The sequence below is a fragment of the Corylus avellana genome, chromosome 1 (assembly GCF_965113065.1).
Source record: "Corylus avellana chromosome 1, dhCorAvel1.hap1.2, whole genome shotgun sequence".
In the NCBI taxonomy this organism is placed as follows: domain Eukaryota; kingdom Viridiplantae; phylum Streptophyta; class Magnoliopsida; order Fagales; family Betulaceae; genus Corylus; species Corylus avellana.
The window spans coordinates 8220610-8240120 of record NC_142490.1 but is presented as its reverse complement, the minus strand read 5'-3'; the positions used below and the strand labels follow the sequence as shown (position 1 = coordinate 8240120).

The following is a 19511-nucleotide window of genomic DNA, read 5'->3' as shown; positions in this document are numbered from 1 at the left end:
TGGAAATAATATGGAAAACATTTTCAAGTGTTTGGTTAGAGCATCAAAAATGCTCTAAAAACACCACTGGAAATCACCACCACTATCACCGCCATTCACTCGAAACACAGCAGCAAAATCGCCACACAAACACCACATTTCAAAAGTTCACACTGACCCAATTAACTTCCTATAGTGAGAGAGAAGAGAGAGAATGAGAGAAAAGGGAATTAGGTGATGTCTTTCTTGGTCAGCATCGAGGCTAAACGAACCGTTGCACCACTCCATTTGCCCACCTCCTGCCAATGTGTCTGTAATATCCCAAAATTTTAATAAAAAAGATAATAAAATAAATAAATATGATTATTTGTCAAATTTTCACTTTATGTAAAAAAATTAAAAAAAAAAAAACCTCATGATTTAAATTAACATTAAAAGGAATCCAATAAGTGCTATAAACCAATTTTTTCCAAAATTAAAATTTGACATTTTTATCATTTCCACCAGTAAGGCAAACGCTTGATATATTCCTAGAACGTTCGAGACTAACCATAGGCTGAATGTTCAACATTTCCTTGGAACGTTCAAGACTAACCCTAAGCCAAGTGTTCGACAATTCCTTGGAATGTTCGAGGTTAACCCTAAGCTAACGATTGACCCATACCCTGAACATTCAATTTTTATCTCAAGAGAGTCTTAACTTTTTAGCCACCTCAGTCAATCTAATCAATTCCTCATGCTTATGAATAGTAACCCACGGCTATTAGCTCATTCTTGCATTTCCAGCAACCCTAAAATTTGAGAGATAAATTATAGAGAAAGAGAGTGACATTGGTGTAATTCCATTCTTAATAAGGTAACCTTGAAGCTAAAACCCGATTTTCATATAAGTAGCTTATTTTTATCTTGCATTTTATGAGTTTTTAGCATACCCTGTTTGGTCTATAATTTCTCACACATAAAGTAATTGGTTTTCTATTATGAACTTGTTCTTGTTTTCCATGTCTTATCTCGTCATTATGGTTTAATACGTTTTTATTAGGCTAAAAGAGACCTTGGTTAAGATTTGATGCATAATGGGTAAAAGTTTTGAGTCCTTTATGTATTCTAGCATCCACCAAACGTTCGACCCTTGTTGATCAAATGTTCGACAGTGACTAGAAATGGGTTATTAGGGTTTTAAGGAGGGATCGGGCTTCTATTCGGTAGTGAAAACTACCGTATAGATGTTGTTGCCCAAAACAGCAACGTTTTGGGCACTAAAAAGTAAATTTTTTTTAAAAAATAATAAAAAAATCATTAATAAATAAAAATTATAAATAAATTAATAATTATAAATTATAAATAAATTAATAATTAAAAAATTAAAACTAAAAAAACTAAATATCAAGGATTTCTTAGCATCCTGAAGATCAAGGATTTCTTGGAGTTTGAAGACGGCTTCGAAGAGCTGGGTTTGGAGGCGATTGAAAAGGGAGATGATTTCTTTGGTGGAGGAAGGAGAGGAAACGAGTAGGGTCATTGAGGGTAGCGCTTGGGCTTGGGATGAGAGGAAGGTAGGAAGCGAACTGCGGAAGGCAGTGAGCCAGAGGAGCGATTGGATGAGAACTCGAAGAGTTTGGAGGCTAAGGCGGCCATTTGGAGGAGAAGGGACTGCGCACGAGGGAGAGGTGGGAGGAGAGAGAGGAGGGTGGAGGAGGTGGTGGTGGTGGTGCTAATGGCGGATGAGAAATTGGAGGGTTGGAGCTGCTGTGGTTGATGATGGGGGAGTTTGGGTGGGGTAGGGTTTTGAAGGGAGGGGGAGTTTGGGTTTGTGAGGCATATCCTTGCTAGGGATTGCAGCATCTTTCTGTTTGGACGCCTCAATTTCTCCTTTCTTCTTCTTCTTCTTCCAAATTGAAGGAGGCCGGTATTAATATCCACGGCCGGTATGGGGTGGCCGACCCCCCATGGCCCTTGGGGTGGTTCGGCCACCCCAAAAACCAAACTCAAATTTTTTTTATTTTTCTTTTGCCCTTTCAGGGGTGGCCGGACCACCCCAATGGCCACCGGCCATGCGTGGTGGTTCCGGCCACAAGCACCCCTTTGGTTTTTATATATATTTTTTTATATTTTAGTTTTTTAGTTTTAATATTTTTAGTTTTTTTAATTATTATTGTTTTATAATTTTTAATTTTTAATGAGTTTTTAATTGTACTTTTTATGAACCAATTTTCACTGCCCAAAACAGTACCGTTTTGCCCAAAATGGTACTGTTTTGGGCAACAGCATCTATGCGGTAGTGAAAACTACCGCATAGAAGCCAGATCCTTTAAGGAGAAGTTAGTGTACCAACGGCAATATTATGGTTTTCACATGCATGGATTAGAACTCTCGATGTATTGTATATAATATTATGGTATGTTTCACAGTAGCGAGGAATTCGAGACGTCCGAGTTTGTAGATGGGCAATTGAAGTAAATACTTACGAAATTGTTTTTAATACAACATGCAATATGTAAGAAGACTAAGCATGCTTTACTTGTCAAGTAATATATCATGAGCCTACTGATATTATAACATGTTAGATTATTTCGAATGGATAAATGTTTATATATGATTTTCTAAACAATTGAACAATATTTTCATTGTATGACATGGTAAACCGGTACGTGTGGTCTTACAATCATGGGCTTACTATTGTATGGACTTGACCCTATGGTCATAGATATGTTTATGTTTATGTTTGGCCTTGGATCCAATGGTTCTTTTATGAGCAGCGCACCATGTATAGATGGAGTCACAATTACAGCTTTGCTAGCAGTGTGGGTCACTCGAGGTCGGACTCGGTTGAGGTATTTGTAGCAACAACATTATTCAACAAGTACTAAATAAATAAAAACGTCCATTTTATTTGTAGCAACAACATTATTCGAATCTATAGGGCTCATAAGCCCATGATATTAATTAAGATTAAGGATCACATATTAGTTGTTCTTGTTGAGCTCCTGGAGGAGAGATTTGACCATTTCACTTGTCAATGGTTTCGCATGGCAGTCATTTAGACCAGCTTCCATAAAAGCTTTCTTTTCCGAGTCTGAAGAACGTGAAGTGACCCCCACGATCAAGCTTTTGAGGCCTAAAGCTCGTAGCTCCTTTGTTGCCTGTCATAATAATTAATTTAATAACTATTACAACGAATATACAAAGTTGCATATATATAGTGAAATAAAATTGAATTTTTTTTTTATTTTTTATTTTATTTTAAGCTATTGAACAAAATACTTGGTGAATTGCGAATTTTATCTTCCTTTCCTAAAGTCCACAAAAACAATAATAATAAATGAGTAATGCTATTTAGTGAATTGTTATATGACTGTCATATAACTTGATGATGTGGGATACAAACCAACCATTAGATTAGCACTTGTAAAAGAAAAGAAAAGAAAAAATTGAAGGTTGATTTTCACCAGTACGACATATTAGTTGTATGACAGTCGTATAGCAGTCTATCAAAAAGTATTACTTATAATAATGAATAATAACAATGCACTATCATACAATCCTCATAGGTGTCATTTGTGACTCTTACTATGGAGATTATGGACTTATGTAAGAAACTACATCAATTTTTGGTTGTGAATTAATTTTATTAATCTATATACATTTTAAAAAAAACACCTATATGCATGCACGCCTTTGAATATTATTTTGTTCCAAATAGAATCTTATATGTTTTAAGTAAAATTGAGAGAAAACATTTTATAGTCAAGATTTTATTTTGTTGTGTATAACGGTGTATATGGTGCCACGTTATTTAAAATTTAAAATGATGCGATAACATATACACCATGCGGCAACATAGACATCATCAAATCTGTGAAATATATAATATGAACTATGAAAATAGTTCCTCAATCTGTATTTCACTTAAAATGAAGAGGATGCATTCGGAGTGTCTACGCCAATTTCATATATTCTTACTAAGAATTTCAGTCTCTCCTTTGTAAAACATACCTCAAATCCATTCATGATGGGCATTTCCATATCCATAAGAACAAGATCAAAGAAAGCCCCAGAGCGATAAAGATCAACTGCTTCCTTTCCATTTATAGCCACTTGAATTTCCATTGGAAATTTGCTTAGGAGCTTGCTGTGGATTTTTCTAATGATAGGGTCGTCGTCCACAACAAGCACAGAAAACTTCCTTTCAGTAGCCAAATTGTTGGTTCCAGCAACCTTTCCTGTTTCAATGACTTCCACACTCTTTAAACTAGATGCTCCCTTTTCGAACACCATTTTTCCTTGCTTTAGTATTTCTGTGGGCAAAAAAAAGTATCATTTTCATTTAGCAATATTGGTAAGTAGTCAAATTTATAGTTCATAGAGGGGCATAATTATAATTAAGTTTGGGGTGAGCAAAACTATAAAATACTGTACTTGGGACAATTCCTGATCAGTACACATGCATAAAGGAAATAAGTTACTCATTTTGGTGCTTAATTTCCTTTCTCTACTAAACACATGCATTCAAACACTAGCTCGTTCCCCATAGACTATAGAGGGAAAAAAATTCATAACCTTCTATTAAGTTGTATTTTGCAATAATAATATTATGCACACACCATCATATCTTTGTATAGTATATATGTAAATAAAAGTGGTGTACAATGTAACTATAATTAACTCAACTTATAATCTTAACGTTTAATAAGTACCCATGTGTGCATGATAGAATAAAATATGATGATGTCTTTAATAAACACTAGAAGTATGCACAATTATTTGAAAATTCAAATACTTTCATTACTTACTGATTAGAATGGGAGCCTCTAGAAGGATACTATGCTATGCAATGCTTATATCTACAGGTAGCCTGGGTTGCTCTTATATAAGCAATGGAAGATAAAGCTTCTCTCAACCTGCATTTAAGAAAGCGAGCACTTAGCAGGGTGAGAAAGAGAAGTTAGAAAGACGTGAAAGATGTAATCTAGTTGGTTGGATTGTTTCCTTTTTTTAGTAAATACTTTGAGATTTAAGAAAATCCAAAAAATCTTACTTATTTAAAGGTTTTGGCTGGGTTATTAAATCCATTATTTTCTCGGATACACAATAATGATCTCTATATGTCTTTACCTAAATACAATCTAACTTGTGGATTTGGCATACTTTTGAAGAATTAATTTTCTAAAAAGTGAACATATTTCCCTGTTTTGGTGGTATTTGAAAAAACTATGAGCGTTTTGTCTTCATATATACTTGAAATGGTTTGATCATTGCTATCATAAAAATGAGTAATACTGTAAGTCTTTTTAGAGTTCTCCTAGAATCATCCAAAATGTGATCTGGCTTTTAAAATCACTAATAAATCAAAAGTCAATAAATCACATCTCAAATTTAACGGTGATTTTAAAAGCTACATCACATTTGAGATGACTCTAAAAAGACTCTAGAAAGACTTATAGCATTACTACATAAAAAGTATGTCCCTTGTTTTGCAGTAAATAAAAGTGTGAAAATAGTGGAAATGAAACAAGAGTTTAAGAGGGTCAACACAAGGTATCCAAATGGCCAAAGACAATTGGTAGAAGTCTCAGTTGAAGATCAGTTGACCAGAGTGCAACGATTGAGAAGGCAGTCAGTCTATTAACTATTAAAGCCTCAGAGGTGCAAAGATCATAAATTAAAATGTACAAAGCACATCTAACTATAAGATAATATGCATGAGTAATTAATCAAAACACTTATTAAAAATTAAAGGTGTGGAAACGAAAAGTCTAAAGTTTAACAAAAATAATCTGGCTCTGAAAATAATAATTTTTCTTCTATTGTGCTAAGTGCACTTATTAAAGAAAATAATGTGACTTTTGAAAAATCTTGTTAGAATAACCTATTCTAATCCCAACTATGCTACCATGCTATTCCAGACACCTACTGCACGTACATCTTCCTAACCTGAAAGCATAAAAACAAAACTAATGAGTAAAAACTCAGTAAGTGATGTAGATGAGACAAGGTTTGACTTTGTAAAGAAAACTATTGCAAATTAATTAAAAATAATTAACTTGGAGAGTTACTAGCACCCTTCCCAAATTAATTAAATTGCAAATAACTGGGAAAACTACACTAAACACCTACCATAGTGAATAAAATAGCGGAATGCAAAAAAAATATGATATGAGCTTCGATTAATACTTCAAAAAATATTTTTCAAATAAAATTACAATCCAACATCCATGAAAGGTACCAATGACTAACTATCATCTAATACATTACTAGAGTTCATAAGTACTAAAACACATTAAAACTGCATATTGTTCTCGCTCCACATCTCAAGCTCGCCAAAAGACTGTAAACTCTAACTCAACCTAGTACCTGCTAAACTATATGACAAATTAATGTTCCACATGTGAAAATTTAGCAACTGTGTAAGTAAACATTACATAGAAATAAACCAAGAAATAAGCCCTCATGAAAGACTCAAAATGACTTCTCCTAATACCATGCCCTTTAAAAGGTTTTCACAAAATGTTTGAAAAATGGTTTGAACGTGAATGTCAAGTGGCATTTTAATAAAATATAGAGTATGAATCATGATAACTTCACTTTGAGGCATTAAAACGTTTAAATATAAAACATAACATCTTAATTTGCTCATTCTATTTATATTATCACCATGATTATCATCTTATCACACCTACTCTCATTCTATAACATCATCATACCATATATTAACCCTCATACGATAGAGATCTTACCATATATATTGGAATCCTATGCAGGTGATCCGTAACATACCGGCACATGAAGTATTGTATTATACCAGTATAAGTACTGTAACATATCGGCACACCAAATACTGTAACTAACATACCGACACACAGAACACCTTAACATATCGATACACAAAGTACCATAATATACTAGCCATGCCGTCATAGATGTACATTAAGCCTCGTACAATGGAGGTTAGCCTAACATACTAGATTCCTAAATAGGCAATCCATAACATACCGATCCCCCTGCCACGAGGCATTGTAACATACTGACTATGTCATTGTACTGAACCCTATTACAAGGTAACCGTCAGAGACTTGTGATCATTAAGCCATCGTAACGCCTACCGACACCCCATTACAATGTATTCATATTCTTATTGAAAAAATTGCCACAGAGTAATCCGTAAAGCATACCGATTTCCCCTTTGGGATAATTGTAACTCATACCAGAACCCTTGTTGGGTAATAGTAAATCTCATTTTCATACCGGCATCTTCATTGGATATCTGTAAATCTCATATTCATACCAGCACCCTTATCAGGTAACCATAAATCTTAGATTCATACTGGCACCCCCATTGGGTAACTGTACATCTCATCAGTATACCTTTCAACACATATATAACATTATGTCCCCTATCATCAGTACAACATGTTAGATAAATGCACATAATTTGGGTTTACAAATAACATCATGCAATTGAAATATAATTAGGGCTCATATCAAGTCAGAAAAATAATTGTGTCATGCTTAAAGAAAGGTCTATAGTTTACATTTACAAAATCATGCGGAAATTTTTTTTATCTAGCTAGTTATCTTACCGTGAATGGTTAGATCTAATCCACGATATACTGCAAGACATCACTCACAAAGCTGTAAATTCAAACCCAAATATCAGCCAAACCCTAATCATAGACCCTAAACATATTTGGAAACCTACATCACACTTTGAAAACCTTAATTTAGGCTTTTAAGGCAGTTGGGATCAATTTAGAAAGTTTTGGGATCAATTCGGACAATTTGGGATCAGTTTGGACAGTCTGGGATCAATCATGAAAGGCTGGGATCGATCCTAAGGGACTAGGATTGATCTTGGCTGGGCTGCGATTGATCCTATATAGACTAGGATTGATCCTTCCTGTTGGGATTGATCCTACCCTGGCTAGGATCTATCTTGCCTGGCAGTGAGCAATCCTGGCAGTGTAGGGATCGATTCTGGTGCCTTCCAGCACTAGTTTTGAGCCTTCAAGACCCTCCAAACACGCATCCTAATATCCCGAAACGTCCTTAGGGTTTTGAAAAAACCCGACAACATTCAAAACAATTTTAGGATCTCAAGGTTACACTCTTGATATGAGATTATCAAAAGTTTCCCTTGATTACCTTAAATCAATCATAAAATAATTAACTTATGTGTTTGTGTTGGTTTAAAAAGTTGTTTAAATAAGTTAATACATAAATACGTAACCTAAAACAACAACCTATATTTTAAAAACACAAAACAATTGTAAACATAAAATATGAACCGTACTTTGTTTAAAATCATTGTTTAAGACATGTATTTTCGTTAAAACAATTTATCTTATTATAAAACGATAATCCCAATAATTCAACGGTGTGGTTACAACGGAAAAAAAATACAAGAACTTAAGAATCATAGGTTTATAGAAGAAATATGGAAGAAACATTGAGGTTAAAGGTATTAACTTGAGAAAACTGCAGAAAAAGATCGTGTAAGTTGATAAGTTTAATGGACCAGAAACTTTGAGCAAGTAAAAAGCAGGTTAAACGAACTCCAAACGTTTCAAACGAAATGTCAAAACGGCTATGTCAAAGTCCTTTATCTTCAAGTCAACCATAGTTCATTTGGGGTGTTAAAATAGGCTTGGAGTATACTGTACCTGGTACGAGGGTTGGCGTGATACATTTTGAGGCCTAACGCAACAAGTTTAAGTGATGCATTTCTTTACATTTAAATATTAATTAAATAAAACTTATATTAATATTATATTCTTATTTAAAAATCATATTTTTTGGATGAAATTAAAAGAAATTGAAAGTTTGATACCCTTAATTGAGAGTTTTTGAACTTTGGATGGTATTTTCAAAACGTGTGGAAGTTCATGAGAATTTTGTGAAGTTTCTCTTAATAATAATAAACAAAATGATGTCGTTTTGCTATTTAATAAGAACACGATTTTTTTTTTCATTTAAGTCTCCTTAACTCACTCTCTCAGTTCTCAGTTCTCACTCACGCTCGAGCCACTCAGATTCTGTGCCTCAAGTCTTAGACTCTCATCTTAACCTCAATCTTTGATTCACTTTGCATCGACGACCTGCTCTCTACTTAATATGGAATTGAAGGCGTCTACCTGCTCTCTAATAACTCTCCTTGCACATTTTAATGTCAACGTAATAGGGGCTATTGAGGTATGGCAATCTTCCCTTGCTTTTTGTAACAGCATCTCATCATCAACAGATTATTCTTTCTTATCTTACATACGTGTATATAAGTTAGTTTAGTTTGTTATATCAGCTAGTCAGTTATGTAAGTTGAAACTCTTATGTTAGTTATGTTGTTAGCCTATACTCTGTTAGTTGAGTTGTAAAACAGAGTATATAAACTCATGTATTGCTTTGTATTTTGGCAAGTTAATGAAAACAGTTTTGAGTTCATTCTTCAATCTCTTTCGTTCTTTACAATTTGATATGGTATCAAAGCTTTTCACTTTGTGAAAGTTCAGTTCATCAATGTCGATCCCAGTTTCCTCGATTCCTAAAGCCATTCCCCTTTCTTCTTCTTCTTCTTCTCATTCATTAACTTTCAGTCTCAATGACAATACCTCCAATCATTACTATCTGCATAATGGTGATAATCTAGGGCTATTGTTGGTTCCTCAACCATTAACTAGTGAGAACTATAACACTTGGAGCCAATCCATGACCATGGCACTCTTTGTAAAGAACAAGTTGCAGTTCATTGATGGAACTCTTCCTCACTCATCCACTCTGAATGAATCTGAATTCAGAGCCTGGAAGAGGTGCAATGATACAATATCTTTATGGATTGTTAACACAATATCGAAGGACATTGCTACCAGTATAATCTACATCAACAATTGCCAGGATATGTGGTTGAGTCTGAAGGAAAGATTCTCACAAAAAAATGAACCACAAGCCTTTCAGCTTTAGAAAGTTAACTCTAGCTTATCGCAGGATAGCATGTCTGTAAGCTCTTACTTTACTCGTCTCAAATCTCTTTGTGATGAATTTAGCAACTATAAGTCCTTTTCTCCATGTACTTGTGTTCCTGCGTGTTTTTGTGGTAGCCTGAAATCTGTCCACACATTTTTTGATCAACAGTATGTTTTTCAATTTTTAATGGGGCTCAATGAGTCTTTTGTATACATTAGAGGTCAAATCCTCTTGATGGATCCACTCCCTCCAATCAACAAAGTGTTTTTCACTAGTTGTTCAAGAAGAAAGTCAAAGACAAATCTTCATAGGATCTATGAATTCAAACCCTGCAGCCTTGATAACCAAATCTGTCCCCACACAACAAAATAGGTTTCCTAGGTAGATGACTCGAAAGGATAAACAAGTCTGTACTCATTGTGGTATTTCTGGACATACGATTGATAAATGCTACAAACTGCATGGCTTTCCTCCTGGATTCAAATTCACACAGAGGCCTTCTTTTTCCCCAAGTTCAAGTGTGAACTATGCTACTCAGAATCATGGAGAAAATTTTCCTGTAACTCCATAAGTTCCTCAGCTGCCAATTACTATAGAACAGTGTCAAAGGCTTCTGGAATTCTTGCAAACCAATCCTCATCAAGCTTCTGCCAATCAAGTAGGTTCTTTACCTGATACTCAAGACCACCTTTTCTCTAAGGTGTCAGGTAATGCCCTTGCCCTCAATGTTAAGCATTCTGTTTTTCATTCAAACCTCAACTTGCCTAAACTCAAACCAAATCCGACAGATACTTCTTGGATCATTGATATAGGAGCTACTGATCACATGGTTAATTGTGTTTCTTTGTTTACAACAATTACATCCACTGTATCCACATATGTCAAACTACCTAATGGTGACTTAGTTTCTATCACACATATAGGCACGGTTAGAATTTCAAAACATTTCATTTAACCAATGTCTTATTTGTACCATCTTTTTCATGCAATCTCATTTCTGCAACAAAGTTCATCAAACACCTTGGTTGATGCCTCATTTTATTAACTCTTATTATTTCATACAGAATCTGATCACTTGGAAAACGATTGGAGTGGGTGAGAAAAAAGAAAGTTTGTTCCATTTGATACAACTTGCAAGCAAGTGTTCTGCAAACCACGGTGTTAATTATGCTATTCTTAAAAATCATTCAGTAGATCTATGGCATTTTAGGCTAGGTCATTTGTCTAATTCTAGAATAAACATGTTGCACAATTTAGTTCCTTTCATTTTTGTTGATTCAAATAAAGTCTGTACTGTTTGCCCTTTGGCAAAACAGAAAAAGCTTCCTTTTCCTATTAGTAATAAAACTTCAAAGGCTCCTTTTGATCTCATTATGTTGACATTTGGGGTGAATTAACATATGTGAGTTAAGAGACTTAAATGTGCAACATTCGGCGCTCATCAATTTCTACAATGGAAATGACACTAAAAAGGTATCTCTTTGGGCCAAATGTCACCTTTAGAAAGTTATGCTGGAACAATGTGCGTCACCTTTAAAATGTGACACTTGCACTATTCAAGCATCACTACTCTTTTATAAAAAATAAATAATACTAAAAAAATATAAAAAATATAAATAAAACAAAAAAAAAAATCAAATGAATTTTTTTTTTTAAAAAAATAAAACAAATTATATGGGTGGTTGCCAACCTGCCCCTCGTGGGGGGGAGGGGTGGCCGTCTGGGCCACCCCTAGGGGATATCTAGGGTGGCCTGAAAGACGATCCCCACCTTAGGGGTGGCCGATGTTAGAGTATATCATGGAGTTCAAGAATAATAGTCATAGTATAAGACTATTACTGACTTACAGTTAAATAATATCATTGTGTCACACTTGAAGACTATCGCTATAGTTACTGAATAGTTAAAAATTATCATCAAGCTAACCTAGCTAGAGTAGAAGTCTATTTGTATTCAACATGATTCTCCTATAAATAGGAGTATGTTATATTGTAAATATTACTCAGAGAAATAAGAGCTTAATGAAGTCTTAAGGCTTGATCTTATGAATGTAGGTCATAGATTGAACCATGTAAATTTCCGTATCATTATCTTATTATTTCCACTTTATTATTTATGCATTATGAATTCTTTCATGGTATTAGAGCAAATAGGCTAACGCCAATTGTTAGATCCTGGATTGCAATATTGTTAAAAAAAAAGAAAAAAAAAGAAAAAAGAATCGATCAACGTTCAGCCCAAACCGCCCTTCCTGGCCTCCCTCCATACTTCTCCATCATTCCACACAACAACATCAATGACAGACCCCTTTGTCATCAAAGCTCTGTAATTAGTTAGGGGTTCAAAGTTAGCAAGTTTCCCACAATCTGGGTCATCCTCAAGACTCTGTGTGTCAAAAGCAACCCTCCATACTAGCCAAATATCCACGAAGTGCAGCGGCGCCTCCACCACCGATCCTAGTCCACAATGCCCACAAGCCATCGCACCATCCCACTGCCAGCTGAGCATCGTGACGACCACAGAACCACCGCATCGCCCCTGCTAGCCGTCGTCCATCAGCCCATCAATCAACCACAGAACGCACATCCTCAATGGTAGAGAGCTTTACTAGTTCAACTATAAGCCACGGCGCCCTCCTTCAGCTATAGATCGCCGCACAACAACCTCCCTGTGCCACCGATCTCACAACTCCAATTCGCCAGCTGTCTTACCTTCCTAGTCGTCCACGGCCCCTCTCCTGCCAAGTCTAAACAACACACAGCCGCACGTCCGATCCACGACAATCAGCCGGCGTCCTTACTCCAGTCATCGCAAGCAGCGTTTCTCTCCACCTCCAGCTTCAATCGTTGTCCTATTACTCCTGTATGTGGTATGAGCTGCATGTGTGGTAAAAAGGAATAAGAAATTGAAGAAGAGGAAGTCTGTTTGGTTACAGGTATGTTACCTTTTTTTGAGTGCAAAGAAATTCCTATTCTAGTTTAGGAATATGATATCCTGGTTTAGGTATTAGACCTAGATTTGTTTGGTTACAAGATTAAGTTAATTCTTATCCTAGTTTTTCTGTAATTTGCGACTAGGCTGTTCCTTGTAATGGATGAAAAAAAAAAAAAAAAATCAAAAGAAGCCAAAGATGCCTACAAAAGAGGCCAAAGTTGCTCACAAAAAGAGGCCTAAGATGCCCATTTTCTTTCTCTTTTAGCCCATAGTTAGCTTTCCCTTTCTTTTCCCCTAACCCATAGTTGGCTCTCCCTTCTCAAAAGAGGCCATAGTTGCCCATTTCTTTTCCCCTAGCCCATAGTTGGCTCTCCCTTCTAAAAAAGGGCTATAGTTCCCTTTTTTTTTTTTTTTTTTTTTTTTTTTTTTTTTTCTATTAGCCCATAGTTGGCGCTCCCTTCTTTAAAAGAGGCCATAGTTTCCAATATAATAGTCATAGTATAAGACTATTATTGACTTACAGTTGAAGAATATCACTGAGTCACACTTAAAGACTATCACTGTAGTTAATGATGAATAGTTAAAGATTATGACCAAACTAACCTAGCTAGAGTAGCAGTCTATTTGTATTCAACATGATTCTCCTATAAATAGGAGCATGTTATATTGTAAATATTACTTAGAGAATAAGAGCTTAATGGAGTCTTAGGGCTTGATCTTGTAGATATAGGTTATAAATAGAACCACGTAAATCTCTGTGTAACTATCTTATTATTTCCACATTATGAATTCTTTCAGTCGGGGTGGTGTAGGCCACCTTTGGGGGGCCACCCAAATCTGCCCTGGGGTGGCCCGAAAGGCCACCCCTACCTTAGGGGTGGCTCGCAAGCCACCCTTGTGGCCTGTGGTGGGGAGGAATTTTGGGCAAGGCTGGCAATTTAACCGATGACTCGTGAACCTGACACGTAATTTTAGGGCTATGGTTTAGGTTAAACGGGTTCGGGTTATGACCCTTTTAATAAACATGTCGGGTCGTGTCAACCCGCTGGTTGACCTGAATCTCTGTATAACTATCTTATTATTTCCACATTATGAATTCTTTCAGCCGGGGTGGCACAGGCCACCTTTGGGGGGCCACCCAAATCTGCCCTAGGGTGGCCCGAAAGGCCACTCCCACCTTAGGGGTGGCTCGCAAGCCACCCTTGTGGCCTGTGGTGGGGTGGAATTTTGGGCAGGGTTGGCAATTTAACCCGTGACCTGTGAACCCAACACGTAATTTTAGGACTATGATTTAGGTTAAATGGGTTCGGGTCATAAATGAGTGACCCGTTTATGACCCTTTTAATAAACATGTCGGGTCGTGTCAACCCACTGGTTGACTTGTTTATCTTTTGAATTTTTTAACTTAAATTTTTATCCTAGCTTTTCTCCATTTCTTTTCTCCCTCAGCTGCTCTCTCTCTCTCTCTCTCTCCTCGACCATATCTCACTTGGTTGGCAGCGTGAAGTGTGCTCAATCCATTCCCTCATTGGCTCTCTCTCAAACTGCCGTAGGTCTCCCTCTCTCTCAATCTCTGATCTCCCTCTCTTTCTCGGTCATCTCTCACTTGGTTAGGCTATAAAAATTAAAATGACTTCACTGCCGTGTCGGGTTGTGCTGGGTCAGAATGTCTTGCCATCGAAGTTAATTGTAGTGTGTGGGTGTGAGAGAAAGAAATTGTAGTGTTTTTTAATATGTAGTGTTCAGCTTATAAACCTCAATTTTGAGCGGCAGATTTTCAGAATTTAGTTAGTGTTGTTTGAACCGTAAAAAGTCATCAAATAGTGACTTTTTTTAAAAAAAAAAAAAAAATTAAATGTGATTTTTTTTTTGTAGTGTAAGTATCGGATGTGGCGCCGCGCCGCCCCCCTCCCCTCCTTTGTTGTGCACCACTATTACATTTAATTGTCTTGTAGGAATTCTGGATCGAGGACTACGCGTGAATGGTCACGGATTGATTTTATGAATCAACAATAACAATATATGAGAGAGAGAGTTATTGAAGAAGAATTTGGTCATTATTTCCTCGTCAGACAATACAATGAAGTTTCAAATTTCAAATATCAAGCCCGATATTGCAGGACAGTGAAAAGAAATAAACATTTGCAATCAATTATTTCCCAGAAAAAGACTCTTCACCCCTCTGGAGTGATTATGGAGTCCGATTATCCAAGGCCATGAGAGAGCTGAGGTTCATGGGGTTCATGTAGTGAGTAGAGCCGGACATGATCTGCTCTACAATTATTTTGTTCGCCTTTTCAGATGGATGGAATGGATCCCAAAACGCATACTCATCTCGGTTGGGGCACAAGTTGGAGAGTCCTGTGCACAGTCCAATCCCATTGTAAGGCCCTTGCCCACAACAAGCTATCTTTGCTGTAGTAAATCCTGCCAAACTCACAACATGCCAATGTTAATTGTTTTTGTTTTTATTTTTTATTTTTTTCAATTGCTATGCAACTTAGCCTTTAGATTAGCACTTGAAAAAAAAAGGATTGATTTTTACTACTACATCATTCTAATTATATGACAACTGTATAACTGTCTACAAAATAACATTGCTCTTTTCCATTAGAATAAAAAATTATGTGTCGTTAAGATTAAGTTGTGCTTGGTCAAGCAAATTTGCATTTGGATGAGGTGTCAAAACTTAAATAAGGACACTACATAAATAAATAAGAGTAATACTTTGTACAAGATATGAAATATGACATTTATTAAACTTGTGTATAACTGTAATACAATTAAATGAGGTGGCAATAAATCAAGTATTAATCAAGGTTTGATTTTTATTGTCATGTCATCAAGTTGTATGACAGTTACACATGAATCTACTAAATAGAATTACTCTCAATATTATATTATGGTGTAATTCTAAATACTCATATACCATTCCACTATCATACTACTGAGCTAATGTGACAACATTCATTGACCTTTGAATATATCAGTCTTTCTTGAAAAACAAATAAAAATTCAAATATGTGCTCATAAAAATATTGCAAATAAAGAGGTAGGTAGAAAAGGAAGCAATTAGCATACCAAATGCTTGAGGGTTATTAATGAAATCCCTGTGCATGCGTTGTGTATTGGCAGCTATGAAGACATCTTTGCCAACTTTGTTATTTATTTCTCTTAACATTTGAAGGAGTTGTGGGTTGAACAAGGCAGCAGCTCTTTGCAGCTCGGCTGAGCATCCGCCATTTGTGTTTCGCATCGCCAATTCCGCCGGGACACAACCCATGGGTCCGGTTCCTGTCACAAGAACCCTTCGACCTCCAAGGTTGTATAGCTTCTGCAATGTCATCAGAAATTGAGAAATTGGCTTGTGAAGTTCATATTTACATATTAATTGCTTGCTACCAATATTCCTTTTTCTTCTCATTTTTATTATTTTCTGGATAATTTATAGATAAGAGACTAATGCAAATAATAATAATAAAAATTAATTAATTTTAAGGTGAGTTATTTTTTTAAAAAAATTCCTTAATTAATATATTAACCAAAAATAAACTTAATTTTAACTACAAAATTCCGATTTTGCTCCAAAAAAAAAAAGGAAATAAAGCTCTAACCTAGAAAGTTTCACAAAAAAAAAAAAATAATGAAAAACTCTTCCAATAATGTTTAATTAAGATGTCCTGCGTCAATTTAAATGATCACATCAAAGAAAAATAGGAAGAGGAATGCTACATGCACTTTCTAGCTAGTGCCTATTTCCCTTTTACTGATAACTTACTATAACTCGTGGAAACAAGGATTGTTAAACTTGAAATGGAGATGAATCATTTTATATATGGTTAGGATTGTTCATTTTATTGTGTCTAACATTGTACACATGATGTCATATACTAGATACATTGTCACGTGATCATTTAAAATTTATAAATAATATGACAATATATTTAAGGTCAAATAAAATTATGATATATTAAAATATTACCAATAAAATTTTGCGGTACTCTGAGATGAGATACTTGACATAATCGGGCAGGGAGTATTGGCGAGATCTTGCCGAATAGGGAACCAAGTAATAGTTGTTAACAAAGTCATTGCCACCAACAGTGATGAGAATGAGCGCTTGGCTCACAAGCCTCTTTGTTCCGGCGCTTCCAATCAGAGCACGCACTCGTCGCTGGTATTCTTGGAAGTATTCAAATTGTCTGTACATTCTTATTATGTTTAGCTGCCAAAATTAGCATTATTAATTGTTAGCCATTGCTTAATTTATTATTTTCAAACTGCTAATTTCTGGCTTTCAAAATGAAAAGGGCTGCTTAGGGAGGCATATATATATATAATACAATGTAGTAGAACTAGTATTTTGTCATGAAACATAATGTACTTTTGGAGTTTTATGCTACCAAAAAAATAATAATAACGTAATTACATTATTTTTTTTCTTCTATTCACTATCTTTTATCACTTATATAATCATACTCTTAACATTTAAAAAGTGTTAATTTAGTATATTCATCTTTCAATTTTTCTTTTTTATTTCCATTAAATTCTGTCAAAATTTATAAAATACCCTTTAAAAAAAAAAAAATCATTTTTTCAAAGATTCAGGCATGAATATTTTTGCAAAATTTGTTAAATTAATCCAGACCAACTCCTAAATCCTTGTAATTTGTTTTTCTTTTTTTAATAAAAAAAAGGGGTATTTTGAAAATTTTGAAAGGATTTAATGAAAAATCCTCCCAATGGAGGGTTGAAAGTGATAAAAAAAAAAATAAAAAAAATAATAATTGAAAGATGGATACACTAAATTGACATTTTTTAAAATTTGAGAGTATGATTCTAAAGTGATGAAAGATCAGGAGTGGTAAGTAAAGTTTTCAAAAAAAAAAACATTTGCAGAAAAATATTTAGTATGGCAAACTAACTAGGATAAACTGGAATGAGGCTTGCATAAGGATAACCGTCGGTCCACATTGTTAGAATATAAATTAAATGACTAAATTCATTACTTTCTATTAACTTAAGCTTTTGAGATAAGTAATGGTTTAAAATGGTATCAGAACAAAGGTCATGAGTTTGAATTTTGTTTATATTATTCAGCGTTGAGCCCAAGAAGCAGTATTACAATATAACTTTAATAACTTAAACTTTTAGGATAAGTAGTAATCAAACACGTTAATTTTTTCCGTCTCTTTGCATTTATATTCCCGACGCCAAATAAGGTATGCAGAAAGTATGGCAATCACTTACAAACTGAATTCCAGTGTCATTGAGTATTCCAATGCCAGCCGAAGCAAAGTTTGCCCCAACAAGCAGCCTTTGTCCAGTGAGCTCAGGGCTCAAGTATGGCAATGCCGATTCAGAGCCCATCCGCTGACCTAACAATGCAACCAACAACTCATCATCACTAATAACTCATATCTACCCATTCTTCATTATTGTATTCACAAGCATGCAGCCACAAAGTAGACTGTCTTTATCGAGTTTAAAAAATACTTTTAGTAAATAAAAAAAATAAACCCGTTTAATATATAAAAGAGTTAAAAAATATTAAAACTATAGAAAAATAGCAATTTTAAACATGGTGTAAATAATAAAATTGATTAGAAAAAGAGAGAGGATCGGAGTTAATGCAGATTGAGACGCAACTGATAAGGTCGGGGATGTTAAGGCCATTGGAGAAGCGGCCTGTTGGCCTGTGAGTTGGATAATCAATGCCATAAGGGGGTGAGTCGGCCCGGGCAGTTGTTGCCAGGTAGTTGTTGTTACCACTGTCCACAAGTGAGTCCCCGAAGACGAAGAAAGCCCTCGCATCTGCTGCCTGCATAAGGCTTCCTATTGCAATTACAAGACCCAAAAATGTAATCCAAGAACTCAAAGTTGATGAGGTTTCCATTGTTGTTGTGTGAAGAAATCTCTGGTGTGGATGGAGAAATATTTGGGAAAGATGAGTATTTTTTATAGCTTGTGGATCCTACCAGCACTGAATAAACTGGACCACGATACTAAATTAAAGCACGGGAGTAACAGCTTGGAGTTATTCAATGCCTTAGAACACAGATATGCTTGTGTTTGAGTTTACACAGGTGTAGAAAAGTTGAGTTTCACGTTGGAAAGATAATATTGTCTTCAATGTGGGTGAATAATATAACATAGTTGGATTCAAATCCGTAAGGTTAAGCTTTTGAATTGTGTTGTGTTCTAGCATATTATGTTATGTATGCACTCACTAAAAGACTCGTCAAAATATCAATTTACTTAACAGATAGTATCATAAGCAATGATGGAGTAAGGTATTGTAGAATGGTATATGCACGGACAAAGATCCTTGGAGTAGAGGCACAAATTAAGGTGCAAGGTGCCCATATGATTATTTGCAGTGTTATTTTTAAGTTTAAATTTGAACAATCAACCCCCTAATATAGGATAAATTTTCAGTGACTATAATAAAGAATGATCAAGGAGAAAATAATAATAATAATAATAAATCATAAGTCTGAACTTTGTCTTTGTCATTCATCTCTATTTTAATTGAAAAATTTACATGTTGAGCATTACTTGTTAAGAGAGAGCTTGATTCCACACATGAAAAGAAATGTTATCATATAATTTAATGGCATGTTTGGGATTGCGTTTAAATGATC

The 19511-nt window shown here is 35.2% G+C and overlaps 2 protein-coding genes across 2 annotated transcripts; both read right to left on the bottom strand.

Moving 5' to 3' along the window:
* Positions 1 to 2915: 2915 nt before the first annotated feature.
* On the bottom strand, positions 2916 to 4818 carry LOC132168422 (two-component response regulator 24-like). Its single transcript, XM_059579405.2, has 3 exons — positions 4773 to 4818; positions 3976 to 4277; positions 2916 to 3122 (listed from the first exon to the last, which is right to left on the bottom strand). The coding sequence occupies exons 2-3, from the start codon at positions 4255 to 4257 to the stop codon at positions 2946 to 2948; spliced, it is 459 nt and encodes a 152-aa protein (XP_059435388.2). The 5' UTR covers positions 4258 to 4277; positions 4773 to 4818; the 3' UTR covers positions 2916 to 2945.
* Positions 4819 to 14940: 10122 nt separating this feature from the next.
* LOC132171565 (GDSL esterase/lipase At5g33370) lies at positions 14941 to 18775 on the bottom strand. Its single transcript, XM_059582922.2, has 5 exons — positions 18517 to 18775; positions 18118 to 18245; positions 16850 to 17092; positions 15949 to 16201; positions 14941 to 15294 (listed from the first exon to the last, which is right to left on the bottom strand). The coding sequence occupies exons 1-5, from the start codon at positions 18761 to 18763 to the stop codon at positions 15059 to 15061; spliced, it is 1107 nt and encodes a 368-aa protein (XP_059438905.2). The 5' UTR covers positions 18764 to 18775; the 3' UTR covers positions 14941 to 15058.
* Positions 18776 to 19511: the final 736 nt, after the last annotated feature.